The sequence below is a fragment of the Pristiophorus japonicus genome, unplaced genomic scaffold (genome assembly GCF_044704955.1).
Source record: "Pristiophorus japonicus isolate sPriJap1 unplaced genomic scaffold, sPriJap1.hap1 HAP1_SCAFFOLD_154, whole genome shotgun sequence".
Lineage (NCBI taxonomy): Eukaryota > Metazoa > Chordata > Chondrichthyes > Pristiophoridae > Pristiophorus > Pristiophorus japonicus.
In genome coordinates, this window is record NW_027251217.1 from 931,212 (window position 1) to 954,041 (window position 22,830).

General features: G+C 51.7%; 1 protein-coding gene, 1 long non-coding RNA gene and 1 other non-coding gene across 5 annotated transcripts in view; 1 reads left to right on the forward strand and 2 right to left on the reverse strand.

Moving 5' to 3' along the window:
* LOC139242941 (NACHT, LRR and PYD domains-containing protein 3-like) overlaps positions 1–4,512 on the forward strand; it is a 44,538-nt gene extending 40,026 nt beyond the window's left edge. The window contains exons 8-11 of the mRNA XM_070870593.1: positions 264–434; positions 883–1,053; positions 3,562–3,729; positions 3,897–4,512. Coding sequence (XP_070726694.1) covers positions 264–434; positions 883–1,053; positions 3,562–3,729; positions 3,897–3,984 — 598 coding nt within the window. The 3' untranslated portion in view covers positions 3,985–4,512. The remainder of the gene's footprint in view (positions 1–263; positions 435–882; positions 1,054–3,561; positions 3,730–3,896) is intronic.
* LOC139242942 (uncharacterized) overlaps positions 1–22,830 on the reverse strand; it is a 58,091-nt gene that overhangs the window by 17,858 nt on the left and 17,403 nt on the right. The window lies entirely within an intron of this gene.
* trnal-uaa (transfer RNA leucine (anticodon UAA)) lies at positions 18,238–18,320 on the reverse strand. The gene has a single exon. It is a non-coding gene; the product is annotated as a tRNA-Leu (tRNA).

The following is a 22,830-nucleotide window of genomic DNA, read 5'->3' on the forward strand; positions in this document are numbered from 1 at the left end:
ATAATAATGTGTAGTGTTTATTAATATCAGTAAGTGTTACTTATAATAACGTATCGTATTTATGAATATCAGTAATAGTGTTAATAATGTACACTGTTTATTAATATCAGTAATAGTGTTACTAATAATAATGTGTAGTGTTTATTAATATCAGTAAGTGTTACTTATAATAACGTATCGTATTTATTAATATCAGTAATAGTGTTATTAATAAACACGGGGGATTTACTCTGATTCCTGTTATGTCTCTCTCTGATCCCCAGGCTAGAGGCTGTTGGTCTCACAGATTCTGGTGCCGAGGATCTCTCCTCCGCTCTCAGTACAAACCGCTCACTGACGGTTCTGGGCCTGGGATTTAATAACCTGGGAGATTCAGGAGTGAAACTGCTGTCTGCGGCTCTGAGGGACCCGGACTGTAAAATACAGGAACTGGGGTAAGTACCAGACTGTGTGAGATTGTGTTTATAATAACTGGGTGTCTGACACCTCCACGGCAGGGCCCCACCCGATCACCTCCACGGCAGGGCCCCACCCGATCACCTCCACGGCAGGGCCCCACCAGATCACCTCCACGGTGACGGGGCCCCGTCTGAACGAACACCCTCCCCCACCACCCTTGCTGACATTCCAAAATCCGGAAATACCTGAGCTTGGGTGTTTTGGGATTTCGGACGTCAGAAACATGGTCCGAAGTCCAGAAAAACACGAAAACCAGCTCGGCCTCGGTCCCGAGGTTGCCGGATTCGAGACACTCAACTGCATTCGTATCAGTAACAGTGTTACTGATAATAATGTATAGTTTTTATTAATATCAGAAATAATGTTATTAATAAAGACTGGGGATTTACTCTGATTCCTGTTATTTCTCTCTCTGATCCCCAGGCTGCGTGCTGTCGGTCTCACAGATTCTGGTGCCAGGGATCTCTCCTCCGCTCTCAGTACAAACCGCTCACTGACGGTTCTGGACCTGAGCAGCAATAACCTGGGAGATTCAGGAGTGAAACTGCTGTCTGTGGCTCTGAGGGACCCGGACTGTAAAATACAGGAACTGGAGTAAGTACCAGACTGTGTGAGATTGTGTTTATAATAACTGGGTGTCTGACACTGAACATTATTATTAGTATCAGTAATAGTGTCATTAATAATAATGATCAGTGTTTATTATCAGTAATAGTGTTATTAATAAACACTGATCATTATCATTAGTATCAGTAATAGTGTTACTAATAATATTCAGTGTTTATTAATAACACCGTTTCTGATACTGACACTAATAAACACTGAATATTACAGGTTGAGCGTCTAAAATCCGAAATGTTCGGGAATATTCCGGAATCGGGAACAATCTGTGCCAGGTCATCCGGAATCCGTGAAATTTTCCGTAATCTGGACCGGACGACCCTGCCGACCTCGGGCCTCGCCGCCCTTGCCTTGGGGCCTCCTCGCTGGCCCACCCGAATAACACCTTCTCCCCGGCAGGGCCCCACCCGCTCACCTCCCCGGCAAGGCCCCACCCGAACACCTTCTCCCCGGCAGGGCCCCGCCCGCTCACCTCCCCGGCAAGGCCCCGCCCGATCAAGGGCTCCGCCCGACCACCTTCTCCCCGACAGGGCCCCACCCAAAAACCACCTCCCCGGCAGGGCCCCACCCGAACACCTTCTCCCCGGCAGGGCCCCACCCGAACACCTTCTCCCCGGCAGGGCCCCACCCGAACACCTTCTCCCCGACAGGGCCCCACCCGAACACCTTCTCCCCGGCAGGGCCCCACCCGAACACCTTCTCCCCGGCAGGGCCCCACCCGAACACCTTCTCCCCGGCAGGGCCCCACCCGAACACCTTCTCCCCGGCAGGGCCCCACCCGAACACCTTCTCCCCGGCAGGGCCCCACCCGAACACCTTCTCCCCGACAGGGCCCCGCCCCAACACCTTCTCCCCGGCAGGGCCCCGCCCCAACACCTTCTCCCCGGCAGGGCCCCGCCCCAACACCTTCTCCCCGGCAGGGCCCCACCCGAACACCTTCTCCCCGGCAGGGCCCCGCCCGCTCACCTCCCCGGCAAGGCCCCGCCCGATCAAGGGCTCCGCCCGACCACCTTCTCCCCGACAGGGCCCCACCCCAAAACCACCTCCCCGGCAGGGCCCCACCCGAACACCTTCTCCCCGGCAGGGCCCCACCCCAAAACCACCTCCCCGGCAGGGCCCCACCCGAACACCTTCTCCCCGGCAGGGCCCCACCCGAACACCTTCTCCCCGACAGGGCCCCGCCCCAACACCTTCTCCCCGGCAGGGCCCCGCCCCAACACCTTCTCCCCGGCAGGGCCCCGCCCCAACACCTTCTCCCCGGCAGGGCCCCACCCGAACACCTTCTCCCCGGCAAGGCCCCGCCCGATCAAGGGCTCCGCCCCAACACCTTCTCCCCGGCAGGGCCCCGCCCCAACACCTTCTCCCCGGCAGGGCCCCGCCCCAACACCTTCTCCCCGGCAGGGCCCCGCCCCAACACCTTCTCCCCGGCAGGGCCCCACCCCAACACCTTCTCCCCGGCAGGGCCCCGCCCGAACACCTTCTCCCCGACAGGGCCCCACCCCAACACCTTCTCCCCGACAGGGCCCCGCCCCAACACCTTCTCCCCGGCAGTGCCCCGCCCCAACACCTTCTCCCCGGCAGGGCCCCGCCCCAACACCTTCTCCCCGACAGGGCCCCGCCCCAACACCTTCTCCCCGGCAGGGCCCCACCCGAACACCTTCTCCCCGGCAGGGCCCCGCCCGAACACCTTCTCCCCGGCAGGGCCCCACCCGAACATCTTCTCCCCGGCAGGGCCCCGCCCCAACACCTTCTCCCCGGCAGGGCCCCACCCGAACACCTTCTCCCCGGCAGGGCCCCGCCCCAACACCTTCTCCCCGGCAGGGCCCCGCCCGAACACCTTCTCCCCGGCAGGGCCCCGCCCGAACACCTTCTCCCCGGCAGGGCCCCGCCCCAACACCTTCTCCCCGGCAGGGCCCCGCCCGAACACCTTCTCCCCGGCAGGGCCCCGCCCGAACACCTTCTCCCCGGCAGGGCCCCGCCCAAACACCTTCCTCCCGGCAGGGCCCCGCCCGAACACCTTCCTCCCGGCAGGGCCCCGCCCCAACACCTTCCTCCCGGCAGGGCCCCGCCCAAACATCTTCCTCCCGGCAGGGCCCCGCCCAAACACCTTCCTCCCGGCAGGGCCCCGCCCCAACACCTTCTCCCAGGCAGGGCCCCGCCCGAACACCTCCACTGCGGGGCTCCGCCTGAACACCTCCTTGGAGAGCAAACCCCCCCCTCCTCCCCGTTTCTGACGTTCCGAAATCCGGAAATACCCAAACCTGATCTCAGTTGTTTACGGATTTCGAATGTCAGAAACACGTTCTGAAGTCTGGAAAAATACAAAAACTGGCTCGGCCTCGGTCCCGAGGTTGCCGGATTCGGGACGCTTAACTGTGTCATTAATAAACACTGAACATTATTATTAGTATCAGTAATAGTGTTATTAATAAACACTGGGGATTTACTCTGATCCCTGTTAATTCTCTCTCTGATCCCCAGGCTGTATGATGTCGGTCTCACAGATTCTGGTGCCGAGGATCTCGCCTCCGCTCTCAGTACAAACCGCTCACTGACGGTTCTGGACCTGCGATCAAACTCCTTCACAGACCGTTCTTACCCTGCTCTCCGTCGCCTCATACTGACCTGCAGGAGTCTGGAGCAGATCTGGTGAGTGTTTGTGTTAATGTTTAATGTAATAAAATATAAATAAGTTCAGTCACTATTTATGGGTAATATTTGACTGTAATTAACTTTGAAATATTAACCCAGTTTCCCTGTTATTTACACTGTTGTTCAATCTGTTTATTTCCTGTTTAATCTTTAATCTGTTTCAGGTTGTTGGGGAATCAGTTCAGTTCAACCGGACAGAGACACCTGGAGTCGCTGCAGGAATCCAGACCCAGACTGAGAGTGTATGTGTGAACATTTCACTGTATGACCATCACTGCTCTCATTGTGTGAACGATCACTGTATGACCATCACTGCTCCCATTGTGTGAACATTTCACTGTGTGACCATCACTGCTCCCATTGTGTGAACATTTCACTGTGTGACCATCACTGCTCCCATTGTGTGAACATTTCACTGTATGACCATCACTGCTCCCATTGTGTGAACATTTCACTGTATGACCATCACTGCTCCCATTGTGTGAACATTTCACTGTGTGACCATCACTGCTCCCATTGTGTGAACATTTCACTGTATGACCATCACTGCTCTCATTGTGTGAACATTTCACTGTATGACCATCACTGCTCCCATTGTGTGAACATTTCACTGTATGACCATCACTGCTCCCATTGTGTGAACATTTCACTGTGTGACCATCACTGCTCTCATTGTGTGAACATTTCACTGTATGACCATCACTGCTCCCATTGTGTGAACATTTCACTGTGTGACCATCACTGCTCCCATTGTGTGAACATTTCACTGTGTGACCATCACTGCTCCCATTGTGTGAACATTTCACTGTGTGACCATCACTGCTCCCATTGTGTGAACATTTCACTGTGTGACCATCACTGCTCCCATTGTGTGAACATTTCACTGTGTGACCATCACTGCTCCCATTGTGTGAACATTTCACTGTGTGACCATCACTGCTCCCATTGTGTGAACATTTCACTGTATGACCATCACTGCTCTCATTATTTGACCATTTGGGCCGATTTCCTGCCCCTCCCCTTTAACCCCGCGCACTCCAGGTTTAAATCCTGCCGGCCTTTTAACGGTTTCCCGCTCGAGCTGAGCGAGCGCCATCTCCCATTGTGAGGTCAGAGGTCCCGCCACAGGGTCACGTGACCCAGCTGCCCCGCTCCCACATCGCTGCTTCTGCAGGATATCTGGGGCTGAATGTTCCCCAATGGGGCACTGGGGAAATGCACAGACAGGAAGGGCCCAGGGTGGGGCTCAGTCTGGGCTGCAGTGGGACACTGACAATTGTGCTCAGTATTCCTGGGGCTCTCTCCCAGAGAGGAGTCAGACCGTGTAACAAGTGTCCCTGTGTACAGTGTGTGTGTCTCCCAGTGAGGAATCAGACTGTGTAACAAGTGTCTCTGTGTACAGTGTGTCTCCCAATGAGGGGTCAGACTGTGTAACAAGTGTCCCTGTGCACAGTGTGTGTCTCCCAGTGAGGAGTCAGACTGTGTAACAAGTGTCCCTGTGTACAGTGTGACTCTCCCAGTGAGGAGTCAGACTGTGTAACAAGTGTCCCTGTGTACAGTGTGTGTCTCCCAGTGAGGAGTCAGACTGTGTAACAAGTGTCCCTGTGTACAGTGTGTGTCTCCCAGTGAGCAGTCAGACTGTGTAACAAGTGTCCCTGTGTACAGTGTGTCTCCCAGTGAGGGGTCAGACTGTGTAACAAGTGCCCTGTGTACAGTGTATCTCTCCCAGTGAGGAGTCAGACTGTGTAACAAGTCTCCCTGTGTACAGTCTGTCCCTCCCAGTGAGGGGTCAGACTGTGTAACAAGTGTCCCTGTGTACATTGTGTCTCCCAGTGAGGAGTCAGACTGTGTAACAAGTGTCAATGTGTACAGTGTGTGTCTCCCAGTGAGCAGTCAGACTGTGTAACAAATGTTCCTGTGTACAGTGTGTCTCTCCCAGTGAGGAGTCAGACTGTGTAACAAGTGTCCCTGTGTACAGTGTATCTCTCCCAGTGAGGAGTCAGACTGTGGAACAAGTCTCCCTGTGTACAGTCTGTCTCTCCCAGTGAGGGGTCAGACTGTGTAACAAGTGTCCCTGTGTACATTGTGTCTCCCAGTGAATAGTCAGACTGTGTAACAAGTGTCCCTGTGTACAGTGTGTGTCTCCCAGTGAGCAGTCAGACTGTGTAACAAGTGTCCCTGTGTACTGTGTGTGTCTCCCAGTGAGGAGTCAGACTGTGTAACAAGTGTCCCTGTGTACAGTGTGTCTCTCCCAGTGAGGAGTCAGTCTCTAAACAAGTGTCCCTGTGTCCAGTGTGTCTCCCAGTGAGGAGTCAGACTTGTGTAACAAGTGTCCCTGTGTACAGTGTGTGTCTCTCAGTGAGGAGTCAGACTGTGTAACAAGTGTCCCTGTGTCCAGTGTGTGTCTCTCCCAGTGAGGAGTCAGACTGTGTAACAAGTCTCCCTGTGTACAGTGAGTCTCTCCCAGTGAGGAGTCAGACTGTGTCACAAGTGTCCCTGTGTACAGTGATTGTCTCCCAGTGAGGGGTCAGACTCTGTAACAAGTGTCCCTATGTACAGTGTGTGTCTCCCAGTGAGGAGTCAGACTGTGTAACAAGTGTCCCTGTGTACAGTGTATCTCTCCCAGTGAGGAGTCAGACTGTGTAACAAGTCTCCCTGTGTACAGTGTGTCTCTCCCAGTGAGGAGTCAGACTGTGTAACAAGTGTCTCTGTGTACAGTGTGTGTCTCCCAGTGAGGAGTCAGACTGTGTAACAAGTGTCCCTGTGTACAGTGTATCTCTCCCAGTGAGGAGTCAGACTGTGTAACAAGTCTCCCTGTGTACAGTGTGTCTCTCCCAGTGAGGAGTCAGACTGTGTAACAAGTGTCCCTGTGTACAGTTAGTCTCTCCCAGTGAGGAGTCAGACTGTGTAACAAGTGTCCCTGTGTACAGTGTCTCTCTCCCAGTGAGGAGTCAGACTGTGTAACAAGTGTCCCTGTGTACAGTGAGTCTCTCCCAGTGAGGAGTCAGACTGTGTAACAAGTGTCCCTGTGTACAGTGTCTCTCCCAGTGAGGAGTCAGACTGTGTAACAAGTGTCTCTGTGTACAGTGTGTGTCTCCCAGTGAGGAGTCAGACTGTGTAACAAGTGTCTCTGTGTACAGTGTGTGTCTCCCAGTGAGGAATCAGACTGTGTAACAAGTGTCCCTGTGTACAGTGTGTGTCTCCCAGTGAGGAGTCAGACTGTGTAACAAGTGTCCCTGTGTACAGTGTGTCTCTCCCAGTGAGGAGTCAGACTGTGTAACAAGTGTCCCTGTGTACAGTGTGTCTCTCCCAGTGAGGGGTCAGACTGTGTAACAAGTGTCCCTGTGTACAGTGTGTGTCTCCCAGTGAGGGGTCAGACTGTGTAACAAGTGTCCCTGTGTACAGTGTGTCTCCCAGTGAGGAGTCAGACTGTGTAACAAGTGTCCCTGTGTACAGTGTGTGTCTCCCAGTGAGGAGTCAGACTGTGTAACAAGTGTCCCTGTGTACAGTGTGTCTCCCAGTGAGGGGTCAGACTGTGTAACAAGTGTCCCTGTGTACAGTGTGTGTCTCCCAGTGAGGAGTCAGACTGTGTAACAAGTGTCCCTGTGTACAGTGTGTCTCCCAGTGAGGGGTCAGACTGTGTAACAAGTGTCCCTGTGTACAGTGTGTGTCTCCCAGTGAGGAGTCAGACTGTGTAACAAGTGTCCCTGTGTACAGTGTGTCTCCCAGTGAGGGGTCAGACTGTGTAACAAGTGTCCCTGTGTACAGTGTGTCTCTCAGTGAGGGGTCAGACTGTGTAACAAGTGTCCCTGTGTACAGTGTGTGTCTCCCAGTGAGGAGTCAGACTGTGTAACAAGTGTCCCTGTGTACAGTGTGTGTCTCCCAGTGAGGAGTCAGACTGTGTAACAAGTGTCCCTGTGTACAGTGTGTCTCCCAGTGAGGAGTCAGACTGTGTAACAAGTGTCCCTGTGTACAGTGTTTCTCCCCCAGTGAGGGGTCAGACTCTGTAACAAGTGTCCCTGTGTACAGTGTGTGTCTCCCAGTGAGGAGTCAGACTGTGTAACAAGTGTCCCTGTGTACAGTGTTTCTCCCCCAGTGAGGGGTCAGACTCTGTAACAAGTGTCCCTATGTACAGTGTGTGTCTCCCAGTGAGGAGTCAGACTGTGTAACAAGTGTCCCTATGTACAGTGTGTGTCTCCCAGTGAGGAGTCAGACTGTGTAACAAGTGTCCCTGTGTACAGTGTGTCTCTCCCAGTGAGGAGTCAGACTGTGTAACAAGTATCCCTGTGTACAGTGTTTCTCCCCCAGTGAGGAGTCAGACTGTGTAACAAGTGTCCCTGTGTACAGTGTGTGTCTCCCAGTGAGGAGTCAGACTGTGTAACAAGTGTCCCTGTGTACAGTGTGTGTCTCCCAGTGAGGAGTCAGACTGTGTAACAAGTATCCCTGTGTCCATTGTGTGTCTCCCAGTGAGGGGTCAGACTCTGTAACAAGTGTCCCTGTGTACAGTGTATCTCTCCCAGTGAGGAGTCAGAGGCGGGAATTTGTGTTCGGGAAATTAACGGGATTGAAGGCCGATAAATCCCCAGGGCCTGATAGTCTACATCCCAGAGTAAAGGAAGTGGCCCTAGAAATAGTGGATGCATTGGTGATCATTTTCCAACAGTCTATCGACTCTGGATCAGTTCCTATGGACTGGAGGGTTGCTAATGTAACACCACTTTTTAAAAAAAGAGGGAGAGGGAAAACGGGTAATTATAGACCGGTTAGCCTGACATCAGTAGTGGGGAAAATGTTGGAATCAATCATTAAGGATGAAAAAGCAGCGCATTTGGAAAGCAGTGAAAGGATTGGTCCAAGTCAGCATGGATTTATGAAGGGGAAATCATGCTTGACCAATCTTCTCGAATTTTTTGAGGATGTAACGAGGAGAGTGGACAGGGGAGAACCAGGGTATGTGGTGTATTTGGACTTTCAAAAGGCTTTTGACAAGGTCACACAAGAGATTGGTGTGCAAAATCAAGGCACATGGTATTGGAGGTAATGTATTGATGTGGATAGAGAACTGGTTGACAGACAGGAAGCAGAGAGTCGGGATTAACGGGTCCTTTTCAGAATGGCAGGCAGTGACTAGTGGAGTGCCGCAGGGCTCAGTGCTGGGACCCCAGCTCTTTATAATATATATTAATGATTTGGATGATGGAATTGAGTATAATATCTCCAAGTTTGCAGATGACACTAAACTGGGTGGCGGTGTGAGCTGTGAGGAGGACGCTAAGAGGCTGCAGGGTGACTTGGACAGGTTAGGTGAGTGGGCAAATACATGGCAGATGCAGTATAATGTGGATAAATGTGAGGTTATCCACTTTGGGGGCAAAAACATGAAGGCAGAATATTATCTGAATGGTGACAGATTAGGAAAAGGGGAGGTGCAGCGAGACCTGGGTGTCATGGTACATCAATCATTGAAGGTTGGCATGCAGGTACAGCAGGCGGTGAAGAAGTCAAATGTATGTTGGCCTTCATAGCGAGGGGATTTGAGTACAGGGGCAGGGAGGTGTTGCTACAGTTGTACAGGGCCTTGGTGAGGCCCCACCTGGAATATTGTGTACAGTTTTGGTCTCCTAATCTGAGAAAGGACATTCTTGCTATTGAGGGAGTGCAGCGAAGATTCACCAGACTGATTCCTGGGATGGCTGGACTGACATATGAGGAGAGACTGTATCAACTGGGCCTTTATACACTGGAGTTTAGAAGGATGAGAGGTGATCTCAAAGAAACATATAAAATTCTGACGGGATTGGACAGATTAGATGTGGGAAGAATGTTCCCGATGTTGGGGAAGTCCAGAACCAGGGGACACAGTCTTAGGATAAGGGGCAGGCCATTTAGGACTGAGATGAGGAGAAACTTCTTCACTCAGGGAGTTGTTAACCTGTGGAATTCACTGCCGCAGAGATTTGTTGATGCCAGTTCATTGGATATATTCAAGAGGGAGTTAGATATGGCCCTTACGGCTAAAGGGATCAAGGGGTATGGAGAGAAAGCAGGAACGGGGTACTGAAGGCATGAACAGCCATGATCTTATTGAATGGTGGTGCAGGCTCGAAGGGCCGAATGGCCTACTCCTGCACTTATTTTCTATGTTTCTCCCCCAGTGAGGAGTCAGACTGTGTAACAAGTGTCCCTATGTACAGTGTCTCTCTCCCAGTGAGGAGTCAGACTGTGTAACAAGTGTCCCTATGTACAGTGTGTCTCTCCCAGTGAGGAGTCAGACTGTGTAACAAGTGTCCCTGTGTACAGTGTGTCTCTCCCAGTGAGGAGTCAGACTGTGTAACAAGTGTCCCTGTGTACAGTGTGTCTCTCCCAGTGAGGAGTCAGACTGTGTCACAAGTGTCCCTGTGTACAGTGTGTCTCTCCCAGTGAGGAGTCAGACTGTAACAAGTGTCCCTGTGTACAGTGTGTGTCTCCCAGTGAGGAGTCAGACTGTGTAACAAGTGTCCCTGTGTACAGTGTGTCTCCCCCAGTGAGGAGTCAGACTGTATAACAAGTGTCCCTGTGTACAGTGTGTGTCTCCCAGTGAGGAGTCAGACTGTGTAACAAGTGTCCCTGTGTACAGTGTGTGTCTCCCAGTGAGGAGTCAGACTGTGTAACAAGTGTCCCTGTGTACAGTGTGTGTCTCCCAGTGAGGAGTCAGACTGTATAACAAGTGTCCCTGTGTACAGTGTGTGTCTCCCAGTGAGGAGTCAGACTGTGTAACAAGTGTCCCTGTGTACAGTGTGTCTCTCCCAGTGAGGAGTCAGACTCTGTAACAAGTGTCCCTGTGTACAGTGTGTCTCCCAGTGAGGAGTCAGACTGTGTAACAAGTGTCCCTGTGTACTGTGTGTCTCTCCCAGTGAGGAGTCAGACTCTGTAACAAGTGTCCCTGTGTACAGTGTGTGTCTCCCAGTGAGGAGTCAGACTGTGTAACAAGTGTCCCTGTGTACAGTGTGTGTCTCCCAGTGAGGAGTCAGACTGTGTAACAAGTGTCCCTGTGTACAGTGTGTCTCTCCCAGTGAGGAGTCAGAGGCGGGAATTTGTGTTCGGGAAATTAACGGGATTGAAGGCCGATAAATCCCCAGGGCCTGATAGTCTACATCCCAGAGTAAAGGAAGTGGCCCTAGAAATAGTGGATGCATTGGTGATCATTTTCCAACAGTCTATCGACTCTGGATCAGTTCCTATGGACTGGAGGGTTGCTAATGTAACACCACTTTTTAAAAAAAGAGGGAGAGGGAAAACGGGTAATTATAGACCGGTTAGCCTGACATCAGTAGTGGGGAAAATGTTGGAATCAATCATTAAGGATGAAAAAGCAGCGCATTTGGAAAGCAGTGAAAGGATTGGTCCAAGTCAGCATGGATTTATGAAGGGGAAATCATGCTTGACCAATCTTCTCGAATTTTTTGAGGATGTAACGAGGAGAGTGGACAGGCGAGAACCAGTGTATGTGGTGTATTTGGACTTTCAAAAGGCTTTTGACAAGGTCACACAAGAGATTGGTGTGCAAAATCAAGGCACATGGTATTGGAGGTAATGTATTGATGTGGATAGAGAACTGGTTGACAGACAGGAAGCAGAGAGTCGGGATTAACGGGTCCTTTTCAGAATGGCAGGCAGTGACTAGTGGAGTGCCGCAGGGCTCAGTGCTGGGACCCCAGCTCTTTATAATATATATTAATGATTTGGATGATGGAATTGAGTATAATATCTCCAAGTTTGCAGATGACACTAAACTGGGTGGCGGTGTGAGCTGTGAGGAGGACGCTAAGAGGCTGCAGGGTGACTTGGACAGGTTAGGTGAGTGGGCAAATACATGGCAGATGCAGTATAATGTGGATAAATGTGAGGTTATCCACTTTGGGGGCAAAAACATGAAGGCAGAATATTATCTGAATGGTGACAGATTAGGAAAAGGGGAGGTGCAGCGAGACCTGGGTGTCATGGTACATCAATCATTGAAGGTTGGCATGCAGGTACAGCAGGCTGTGAAGAAGTCAAATGTATGTTGGCCTTCATAGCAAGGGGATTTGAGTACAGGGGCAGGGAGGTCTTCCTGCAGTTGTACAGGGCCTTGGTGAGGCCCCACCTGGAATATTGTGTACAGTTTTGGTCTCCTAATCTGAGGAAGGACATTCTTGCTATTGAGGGAGTGCAGCGAAGATTCACCAGACTGATTCCTGGGATGGCTGGACTGACATATGAGGAGAGACTGTATCAACTGGGCCTTTATACACTGGAGTTTAGAAGGATGAGAGGTGATCTCAAAGAAACATATAAAATTCTGACGGGATTGGACAGATTAGATGTAGGAAGAATGTTCCCGATGTTGGGGAAGTCCAGAACCAGGGGACACAATCTTAGGATAAGGGGCAGGCCATTTAGGACTGAGATGAGGAGAAACTTCTTCACTCAGGGAGTTGTTAACCTGTGGAATTCACTGCCGCAGAGAGTTGTTGATGCCAGTTCATTGGATATATTCAAGAGGGAGTTAGATATGGCCCTTACGGCTAAAGGGATCAAGGGGTATGGAGAGAAAGCAGGAACGGGGTACTGAAGGCATGAACAGCCATGATCTTATTGAATGGTGGTGCAGGCTCGAAGGGCCGAATGGCCTACTCCTGCACTTATTTTCTATGTTTCTCCCCCAGTGAGGAGTCAGACTGTGTAACAAGTGTCCCTGTGTACAGTGTGTCTCTCCCAGTGAGGAGTCAGACTCTGTAACAAGTGTCCCTATGTACAGTGTCTCTCTCCCAGTGAGGAGTCAGACTGTGTAACAAGTGTCCCTGTGTACAGTGTGTCTCTCAGTGAGGGGTCAGACTGTGTAACAAGTGTCCCTGTGTACAGTGTGTCTCTCCCAGTGAGGAGTCAGACTCTGTAACAAGTGTCCCTGTGTACTGTGTGTGTCTCCCAGTGAGGAGTCAGACTCTGTAACAAGTGTCCCTGTGTACAGTGTGTGTCTCCCAGTGAGGAGTCAGACTGTGTAACAAGTGTCCCTGTGTACAGTGTGTGTCTCCCAGTGAGGAGTCAGACTGTGTAACAAGTGTCCCTGTGTACAGTGTGTGTCTCCCAGTGAGGAGTCAGACTGTGTAACAAGTGTCCCTGTGTACAGTGTGTGTCTCTCCCAGTGAGGAGTCAGACTGTGTAACAATGTCCCTGTGTACAGTGTGTCTCTCCCAGTGAGGAGTCAGACTGTGTAACAAGTGTCCCTGTGTACAGTGTCTCTCTCCCAGTGAGGAGTCAGACTCTGTAACAAGTGTCCCTGTGTACAGTGTGTGTCTCCCAGTGAGGAGTCAGACTGTGTAACAAGTGTCCCTGTGTACAGTGTGTCTCCCAGTGAGGAATCAGACTGTGTAACAAGTGTCCCTGTGTACAGTGTGTGTCTCCCAGTGAGGAGTCAGACTGTGTAACAAGTGTCCCTGTGTACAGTGTGTGTCTCTCCCAGTGAGGAGTCAGACTGTGTAACAATGTCCCTGTGTACAGTGTGTCTCTCCCAGTGAGGAGTCAGACTGTGTAACAAGTGTCCCTGTGTACAGTGTGTCTCTCCCAGTGAGGAGTCAGACTCTGTAACAAGTGTCCCTGTGTACAGTGTCTCTCCCAGTGAGGGGTCAGACTGTGTAACAATGTCCCTGTGTACAGTGTGTCTCTCCCAGTGAGGAGTCAGACTGTGTAACAAGTGTCCCTGTGTACTGTGTGTCTCTCCCAGTGAGGAGTCAGACTGTGTAACAAGTATCCCTGTGTACAGTGTTTCTCCCCCAGTGAGGGGTCAGACTCTGTAACAAGTGTCCCTATGTACAGTGTGTGTCTCCCAGTGAGGAGTCAGACTGTGTAACAAGTGTCCCTGTGTACAGTGTTTCTCCCCCAGTGAGGGGTCAGACTCTGTAACAAGTGTCCCTGTGTACAGTGTTTCTCCCCCAGTGAGGAGTCAGACTGTGTAACAAGTGTCCCTATGTACAGTGTGTGTCTCCCAGTGAGGAGTCAGACTGTGTAACAAGTGTCCCTGTGTACAGTGTCTCTCCCAGTGAGGAGTCAGACTGTGTAACAAGTGTCCCTGTGTACAGTGTGTCTCCCAGTGAGGGGTCAGACTGTGTAACAAGTGTCCCTGTGTACAGTGTGTCTCTCCCAGTGAGGAGTCAGACTGTGTAACAAGTGTCCCTATAACCCTCCGAGTTCTCTCCACTCTGACCTATTGCCCAGCCTCGATTTTCAGCGCTCCACTGTTGGGCCCATGTTTTCAGCAGCCAAGCTCCTAAACTCTGGAATTCCCTCCCTAAAGCTCTTCGCAGATCGACCTCTCTCTCCTCCTCCTTCAAAAGCTTCTTCAAACCGACTTTTCACTGAGCTTTTGGTCATCCATCCTAACATCTCTTTATGTGGCCCAGTGTCCAATGTTTCTGATAATTGCCTTGTGACGTTTCATTACATTAAAGCCGCTATATAAATGCAAGTTATTGTTGTCCCGGTGTTGTGTTAATAAAACCCCGCTTACTTCAGCTTGTTCCTGGTCTCCTCGTTACTTTCATCAAAACCGGCTTCATTGTTTAAATGTGTTAAATAAAGGTTCCTCAAAACTACATCCCACCTTCTCCAAACGACACTGTAGACACGACCTGTCCGTCTATTGATGGGTTTTACTCGGAAGGCTGGCTATGCAATTTACACAAGATGGTGAGACTGGATGTGAGCTAAAAAGTGCAGCAGGGAATCTAAAAATGCCACCCCACATTAACGGAAAATGGTCAACGTAACCCTGCGGCAAAATGGTCAACGTAACCCTGCGGCAAAATGGTCAACGTAACCCTGCAGCAAAATGGTCAACGTAACCCTGCAGCAAAATGGTCAACGTAACCCTGCGGCAAAATGGTCAACGTAACCCTGCAGCAAAATGGTCCCCATGAACCTGCAACAATCATAGAATCATACAGCCCATTGGGCCCATCCTGCCTGTGCCGGCTCTGTGAAAGAGCGATCCAATTATTCCCTCTCTCTCCCTGTAGCCCTGCAAACTGTTTCTTTACAAGTGTACAAGTATAATCTGCTTCCACCCTCCTTTCAGGCACTGCTTTCCAGATCATAACAGCTCTCTGCATCAAAACAAATCCTCCTCCTCTCTGCTCTGGTTCTTTTGCCAATAATGTTAAACCTGTCCTTTGGTTCCCCACCCTCCTGCCACTGGGAATAGTCTCTCCCGATTTACTCGATGAAAACCCCTCAAATGGCCTCCATGGTTGTAGCATCGCTCCGAAACACAAGCATTTTTGGAAATGTCCATCCACTGGTTTCTGAACTTAATTCCCTCTCGGCCCCTGTTCATCACCCACCCAGTTAACATGTTTTTCTAACATTGCCGGCCGGGCTTTGTATATATTTAATGTGGAGACACAGATTTTTGAACGATGAGAGTCGGGTTTTAGGGAGCGGAGAGAGAAGTGGGGCTGAGTCCATGATCAGATCAGCCATGATCGTATTAAATGGTGGAGCAGGCTCGAGGGGCCAAATGGCCTACTCCGGCTCTTATTTCTTATGTACTTGTGTTATGTTCTACTTTAACCCCAGGCTTTAACCTCTTTAAAACACAAGGGCCACAAACGAACAGGAACTTGTTCACCAGAGACAACAAAACCAGGGCCCAGACTGGAAATTAAACCCCAGGTAATAAACAGACAGAACTCACGTGGGCCCATTGGGTACAACCTCGAGAGGGGGTCTCGGTCAGTCCCCTCTGGACGGGATCCTCGGTCAGTCCCCTTGGCAGGGGGTCTCGGTCAGTCCCCTCGGCAGGGAGTCTCGGTCAGTCCCCTCGGCAGGGGGTCTCGGTCAGTCCCCTCGGGAGGGGGTCTCAGTCAGTCCCCTCGGGAGGGGGTCTCGGTCAGTCCCCTCGGCAGGAGGTCTCGGTCAGTTCCCTTCGGAGGGGGTCTCGGTCAGTCCCTCTGGAGGAGGCCTCATCAAACATGGCTGCCACAGCCAGTAAGTGACATCATCAAAATGGACACAGCCAGGCCACATCCCTTTCAAACTGCATGTGTGAGAGAGAGAGAGAGTGAGTATATTGTGGTGTATGTAGCACACAAATCACTGACTCCACACGGTCTGGTGTAAATCTAACTGCTGTGACCTTCGTCCTTTATTGTTCAGCTCCAGAGTGACTCTCAGGTGTGGTGGTCAGCCTTATATAGCACCTGTTGCAGGTACTTCTAGGTTTCCCACCACAGCGCCCTCTGTGGTGTAGCATTGTGCTTACATTACACTGAAGGTACTGGGATGATACACACATCATTACATAACACTGATCATGTTATGATTTGCGAAGTGCCCTGTTATCATTTCTTTAACAAAGGGTTCCAGCATTTTCCCGAGGACTGATGTCAGGCTAACTGGCTCTATCTCGCTCTGTTCCTCTCTCCCATGATTTGCTGCTAATAAATTTCCCCTCGCTACACTGCACAACCTGCCTTTTCCGACCTGGATACTTTGCTGTGCTCCCACCCTGTGTGTCCCCAGATTGGGTTTAGAAAGTATGGTCACCCTAATTTAATCTGGTGATATGTGAACACTCAGCAGTTGGGGGCCTGAGCATTGTCCACACTGACAGGCAGTGAGCTATTGGCTCCTGTTCAGGGACAATTCATCACTGGCACATTCTCCCACCTTGTTCAAGGACAGCAGACAGGACGGCAACTGGTGACGGGCCAGTTCCGTTTCACAGGCAAATATGAAGGCCAACATCCCATTCGCCTTCCTGATTACCTGCTGCATCTGCAAACTAACTTTTTGGGATTCATGGACTAAGGTTTGGCAGATGGAATACAATGTCGGAAAGTGTGAGGTCATCCACCTTGGGGGAAAAAAACAGTAAAAGGGAATATTATTTGAATCGGGAGAAATTACAACATGCTGCGGTGCAGAGGGACCTGGGGGTCCTTGTGTATGAAACTCTTTTTGGAGTTCACCTGCAAAACATAAAACATTAAACGGTGCCACCCGACCTGGGTGACACTCCAGACATTTACAAGGCCCTTTTTTTTTTTTCCCCCCCCCCTTTTTTTTTTGTTTTTTTTTTTGTGTTTTTCTTTTTTTTTGGGGCACTAAAATCACAATTTTTCCCAGTGCCCCCTATAAAAGGGAAGGGGACACTAAAAGCACCGGCAATTAAAACAAATTAAACTTAAAAACGTAAAATCAAATTAAAATTTGGTTGCCAGGCGTGATGATGCACTCCAGTCCCTCCGGTGCCCACCTTTCGTGGAAGGCCGCGAGCGTACCGGTGGACACCGCGTGCTCCATCTCCAAGGACACCCTGGACCGGATGTAAGAGTGGAAGAGAGGCAGGCAGTCGGGCTGAACGACCCCCTCGACCGCCCGCTGCCTGGACCGGCTGATGGCACCCTTGGCCGTGCCCAGGAGCAGTCCTACGAGGAGGCCTTCGGACCTACCCGCTCCCCTCCGCACAGGGTGCCCAAAGATCAGGAGAGTGGGACTGAAGTGCAGCCAGAATTTCAGGAGCAGCCCCTTCAAATAGTGGAACAGGGGCTGCAACCTTGTGCATTCAATAAAAACATGGAACACGGACTCCTCCAGACCGCAGAAATTGCAGGCGGCCCGGGAGTCCGTGAACCGGCTTAAAAATTTGTTGCACGGCACTGCTCCGTGCACCACCCTCCAGGCCAAGTCCCCGATGAATAGTGGGAGGACCCCTGCGTAGAGTGCCCTCCATCGGGGACCCCCGCCTCCTCCGGACGGCAAGATGGTACGCCATGGCGTGTCCGGACGGCAGGCGAGGATGGCAAAGTTGAGAGTGTGCAGGAGCAGCCCGTACAGGAAACCCCTCCGCGCGGAACTGAAAGGCACGGAGGGGATTTCCCCGAGGCGGCTCAAGTTGTGAGGCGCCGGCCCCCGAGGGAGGTTCCGGGGTTTGGCGCCGATGAGGAATTCCGTCCGGACGGGGGTCAGTTCGGACGGGATCTCCCCACGTGCTTGAGCCTCCTCGATACACCTAACGGAGTCAGGGCCCAGAGCTGTTTTTAGCGACTCGATGGCATCGGCCGCGTGGCGGACGTTGGCAGAGTTTAGGCGCCGCGCCAGCGTGTCTGGCGCCATCCAGCCCGCTCCTCCGCCATCGAGCAGGTCCCTGACCCTGGTCACCTCACCAGCCACAGCCCTCTCTTCCGACCGCCACATAAAACCTCGGCCGTGGAGGTACGGATTCCCGAGCAGCGGCTCCTGCAGGACGGCCGCCACTCCAGCCGGCGGAGAGCTGCGCTTGGTGGAGACTTTGTTCCAGACCCTGATGAGTTCCCTGTAAAAGACAGGCAGCTCCCGGAGGGCGGTCCTGGCACCCCCCAAGTTCACAAACAGGAGCTGCGTGTCATAATTGAGGTCGAGCTGCTGGCGGAAGAAAATGCAAATGCAACAGATGAAAATCAGTTATCACTGAGCAGAATGGGAGAAATCACTGTTTAATTAAGTAATTATCAGGAGTGGGGTTCGAATCCACGCGGGTATAAACCCATTGGATCTTAAGCCCAACGCCTTAACCACTCGGCCATCCTGGTGCCACAGAAGTGTATGCTGTATCACTACAACGAATGATGCGCTGCTGATGGTTGGGGCAGCAAGAGTGCTGTGAGCTGTAAATTTGTTCAGGAACAGCCTTGCAGTTCAAGCGGCCGAAAATACAATGTTCCTTGACCGGGAATCGAACCCGGGCCGCAGCGGTGAAAGCGCCGAATCCTAAGCACTAGACCACCAGGGAAGCTGCTAAAGGATGCGTCTCACTGTATTGGCCAGGCTGCACTGCAGCACCTATTCACAGGTGCGACCCAACTACTGACCAGCACTGGGGCTTTGACCTGCTCCGTTCCCGACCTGGGCCGGTTCACCCCTCTTCATCAGACCTGGTGATCCCAGATTAACCGAGGACCACCATGTGGAAACCGGTCTTAGTGTGGACACCCGATCGGCACAGGCGACAGCAGCCCAGAACTCCTGACCTCGAGCAATCCTGCAGCCTCAGCCTCCCAGCAGCGGGATCACAGGAGCACGCCACTGCACCCGGCTCCTTGTGCATGAATCCCAAAAAGTTAGTTTGCAGGTTCAGCAGGTAATCAGGAAGGTGAATGGGATGTTGGCCTTCATTGCGAGAGGGATGGAGTACAAGAGCAGGGAGGTCCTGCTGCAACTGTATAGGGTATTGGTGAGGCCGCACCTGGAGTACTGCGTGCAGTTTTGGTCACCTTACTTAAGGAAGGATATACTGGCTTTGGAGGGGGTACAGAGACGATTCACTCGGCTGATTCCAGAGATGAGGGGGTTACCTTATGATGATAGATTGAGTAGGCTGGGTCTTTACTCGTTGGAGTTCAGAAGGATGAGGGGTGATCTTATAGAAACATTTAAAATAATGAAAGGGATAGACAAGATAGAGGCAGAGAGGTTGTTTCCACTGGTCGGGGAGACTAGAACTAGGGGGCACAGCCTCAAAATACGGGGGAGCCAATTTAAAACCGAGTTGAGAAGGAATTTCTTCTCCCAGAGGGTTGTGAATCTGTGGAATTCTCTGCCCAAGGAAGCAGTTGAGGCTAGCTCATTGAATGTATTCAAGTCACAGATAGATAGATTTTTAACCAATAAGGGAATTAAGGGTTACGGGGAGCGGGCGGGTAAGTGGAGCTGAGTCCACGGCCAGATCAGCCATGATCTTGTTGAATGGCAGAGCAGGCTCGAGGGGCTAGATGGCCGACTCCTGTTCCTAATTCTTATTACCTTTACTGACTGAGAGATTTCTGTATCGGGTTCAATCGTTCTAAGGTAAGAAATACAAAACAGGAACTGTTTCCGGGTTCTAAAGATTCAGCACTAAGAACAAATGATAACGTTGCTAAATATGGGGAGGTTGCACACTGAATAACAGGAAGAAGAGGTAACATCTGTTACACCCAGAATTGACTTTTCCAACACACTCCTGGCTGGCCTCCCACATTCCACTCACAGCTCACTCAGTCTCACCTTTATCTCCCTCCACCTGCTGGTATCTCCCGGTATCACAGCTCACTCAGTCTCACCTTTATCTCACTCCCCCTGCTGGTATCTCCCGGTATCACAGCTCACTCAGTCTCACCTTTATCTCCCTCCCCCTGCTGGTATCTCCCGGTATCACAGCTCACTCAGTCTCACCTTTATCTCACTCCCCCTGCTGGTATCTCCCAGTATCACAGCTCACTCAGTCTCACCTTTATCTCCCTCCCCCTGCTGGTATGTCCCGGTATCACAGCTCACTCAGTCTCACCTTTATCTCCCTCCCCCTGCTGGTATGTCCCGGTATCACAGCTCACTCAGTCTCACCTTTATCTCCCTCCCCCTGCTGGTATCTCCCGGTATCACAGCTCACTCAGTCTCACCTTTGTCTCCCTCCCCCTGCTGGTATCTCCCGGTATCACAGCTCACTCAGTCTCACCTTTGTCTCCCTCCCCCTGCTGGTATCTCCCGGTATCACAGCTCACTCAGTCTCACCTTTATCTCCCTCCCCCTGCTGGTATGTCCCGGTATCACAGCTCACTCAGTCTCACCTTTATCTCACTCCCCCTGCTGGTATCTCCCAGTATCACAGCTCACTCAATCTCACCTTTATCTCACTCCCCCTGCTGGTATCTCCCGGTATCACAGCTCACTCAGTCTCACCTTTATCTCACTCCCGCTGCTGGTATCTCCCGGTATCACAGCTCACTCAGTCTCACCTTTATCTCACTCCACCTGCTGGTATCTCCCGGTATCACAGCTCACTCAGTCTCACCTTTATCTCACTCCCCCTGCTGGTATCTCCCGGTATCATAGCTCACTCAGTCTCACCTTTATCTCACTCCCCCTGCTGGTGTCTCCCGGTATCACAGCTCACTCAGTCTCACCTTTATCTCCCTCCCCCTGCTGGTATCTCCCGGTATCACAGCTCACTCAGTCTCACCATTATCTCACTCCCCCTGCTGGTATCTCCCGGTATCACAGCTCACTCAGTCTCACCTTTATCTCCCTCCCCCTGCTGGTATCTCCCGGTATCACAGCTCACTCAGTCTCACCTTTATCTCGCTCCCCCTGCTGGTATCTCCCGGTATCACAGCTCACTCAGTCTCACCATTATCTCCCTCCCCCTGCTGGTATCTCCCGGTATCAAAGCTCACTCAGTCTCACCTTTATCTCACTCCACCTGCTGGTATCTCCTAGTATCACAGCTCACTCAGTCTCACCTTTATCTCCCTCCCCGTACTGGTATCTTCCGGTATCACAGCTCACTCCGTCTCACCTTTATCTCACTCGCTCTGCTGGTATCTCCCGGTATCACAGCTCACTCAGTCTCACCTTTATCTCACTCCCCCTGCTGGTATCTCCCGGTATCACAGCTGACTCACTCTCACCTTTATCTCACTCACCCTGCTGGTATCTCCCTGTATCACAGCTCACTCTCACCTTTATCTCACTCTCCCTGCTGGTATCTCACAGTATCACAGCTCACTCAGTCTCACCTTTATGTCCCTCCCCCTGCTGGTGTCTCCAGATATCACAGCTCACTCATTCTCACCTTTATCTCCCTCCACCTGCTGGTATCTCCCGGTATCACAGCTCACTCAGTCTCACCTTTATCTCCCTCCCCCTGCTGGTATCTCCCGGTATCACAGCTCACTCAGTCTCACCTTTATCTCCCTCCCCCTGCTGGTATCTCCCGGTATCACAGCTCACTCAGTCTCACCTTTATCTCACTCCCCCTGCTGGTATCTCCTGGTATCACAGCTCACTCACTCTCACCTTTATCTCACTCCCCCTGCTGGTGTCTCCAGGTAGTGGTGAACCTGTGGAATTCTCTACCACAGAAAGTTGTTGAGGCCAATTCACTAAATATATTCAAAAAGGAGTTAGATGAGGTCCTTACTGCTAGGGGGATCAAGGGGTATGGCGAGAAAGCAGGAATGGGGTACTGAAGTTGAATGTTCAGCCATGAACTCATTGAATGGCGGTGCAGGCTAGAAGGGCCGAATGGCCTACTCCTGCACCTATTTTCTATGTTTCTATGTATTACAGCTCACTCACTCTCACTGAGAATGCTCAGGGGATCCAAGAGCTAGTAGATCACAAGCGCAGAGCATTTCTGAGACTGAAGCAACAACGCAACTCGGGAGCAGCAAAGCAGCATTACAGACGGCTCAAGGCTGAGGTACAACAAAAACCCAGGACCTAAATAACAGGTGGTGGATGGAGAAAGCACAGGCCCAAGGCCCCACCACAATGCTGGCCAAGAACAGGGAAATACTCATCAAGGACACCGAGGCAGTCAGGGCCCGCTGGAAGGAGCACTCCAAAGATCTCCTCAATCGAGACTCTGCCTTTGACTCGAGTGTTCTCGACTCCATCCCGCAGCATGCTACTCGCCACCACCTCAGTGAAACCACAACACTGCACGAGGTAGATAAAGCCGTAAGACAGCTTAAGAACAACAAGGCTACAGGAGCGGATGGAATCCCTGCTGAGGCACTAAGGTACAGCAGAGAGGCACTGCTGGTGCGAATATATGACCTCATCTCGCTCATCTGGAGGAGGAGAGCATGCAGTGATTGTGACCATCTTTAAGAAAGGGGACAAGTCCGACTGCGGCAACTACAGAGGAATCTCCCTGCTATCAGCCACTGGGAAAGTTGTTGCAAGAATTCTCCTCAACCGTCTTCTCCCTGTAGCTGAGGAGCTCCTCCCGGAGTCGCAGTGCGGATTTCGTCTCCTCCGGGCACAACGGACATGATTTTTGCAGCGCGAGAGCTGAGGGAAAAATGCAGGGAACAGCACCAGCCCTTATACATGGCCTTCTTCGAGCTTACAAAGGCCTTTGACACTGTCAACCGCGAGGGTCTATGGACCGTCCTCCATTTCGGATGCCCCCAAAAGTTCATCACCATCCTCCGCCTGCTCCACGACGACATGCAGGCCGTGATCCTTATCAACGGATCCATCACAACCCTCTGGGAGAAGAAATTCCGTCTCAACTCGCTTTTAAATTGGCTCCCCCGTATTTTGAGGCTGTGCCCC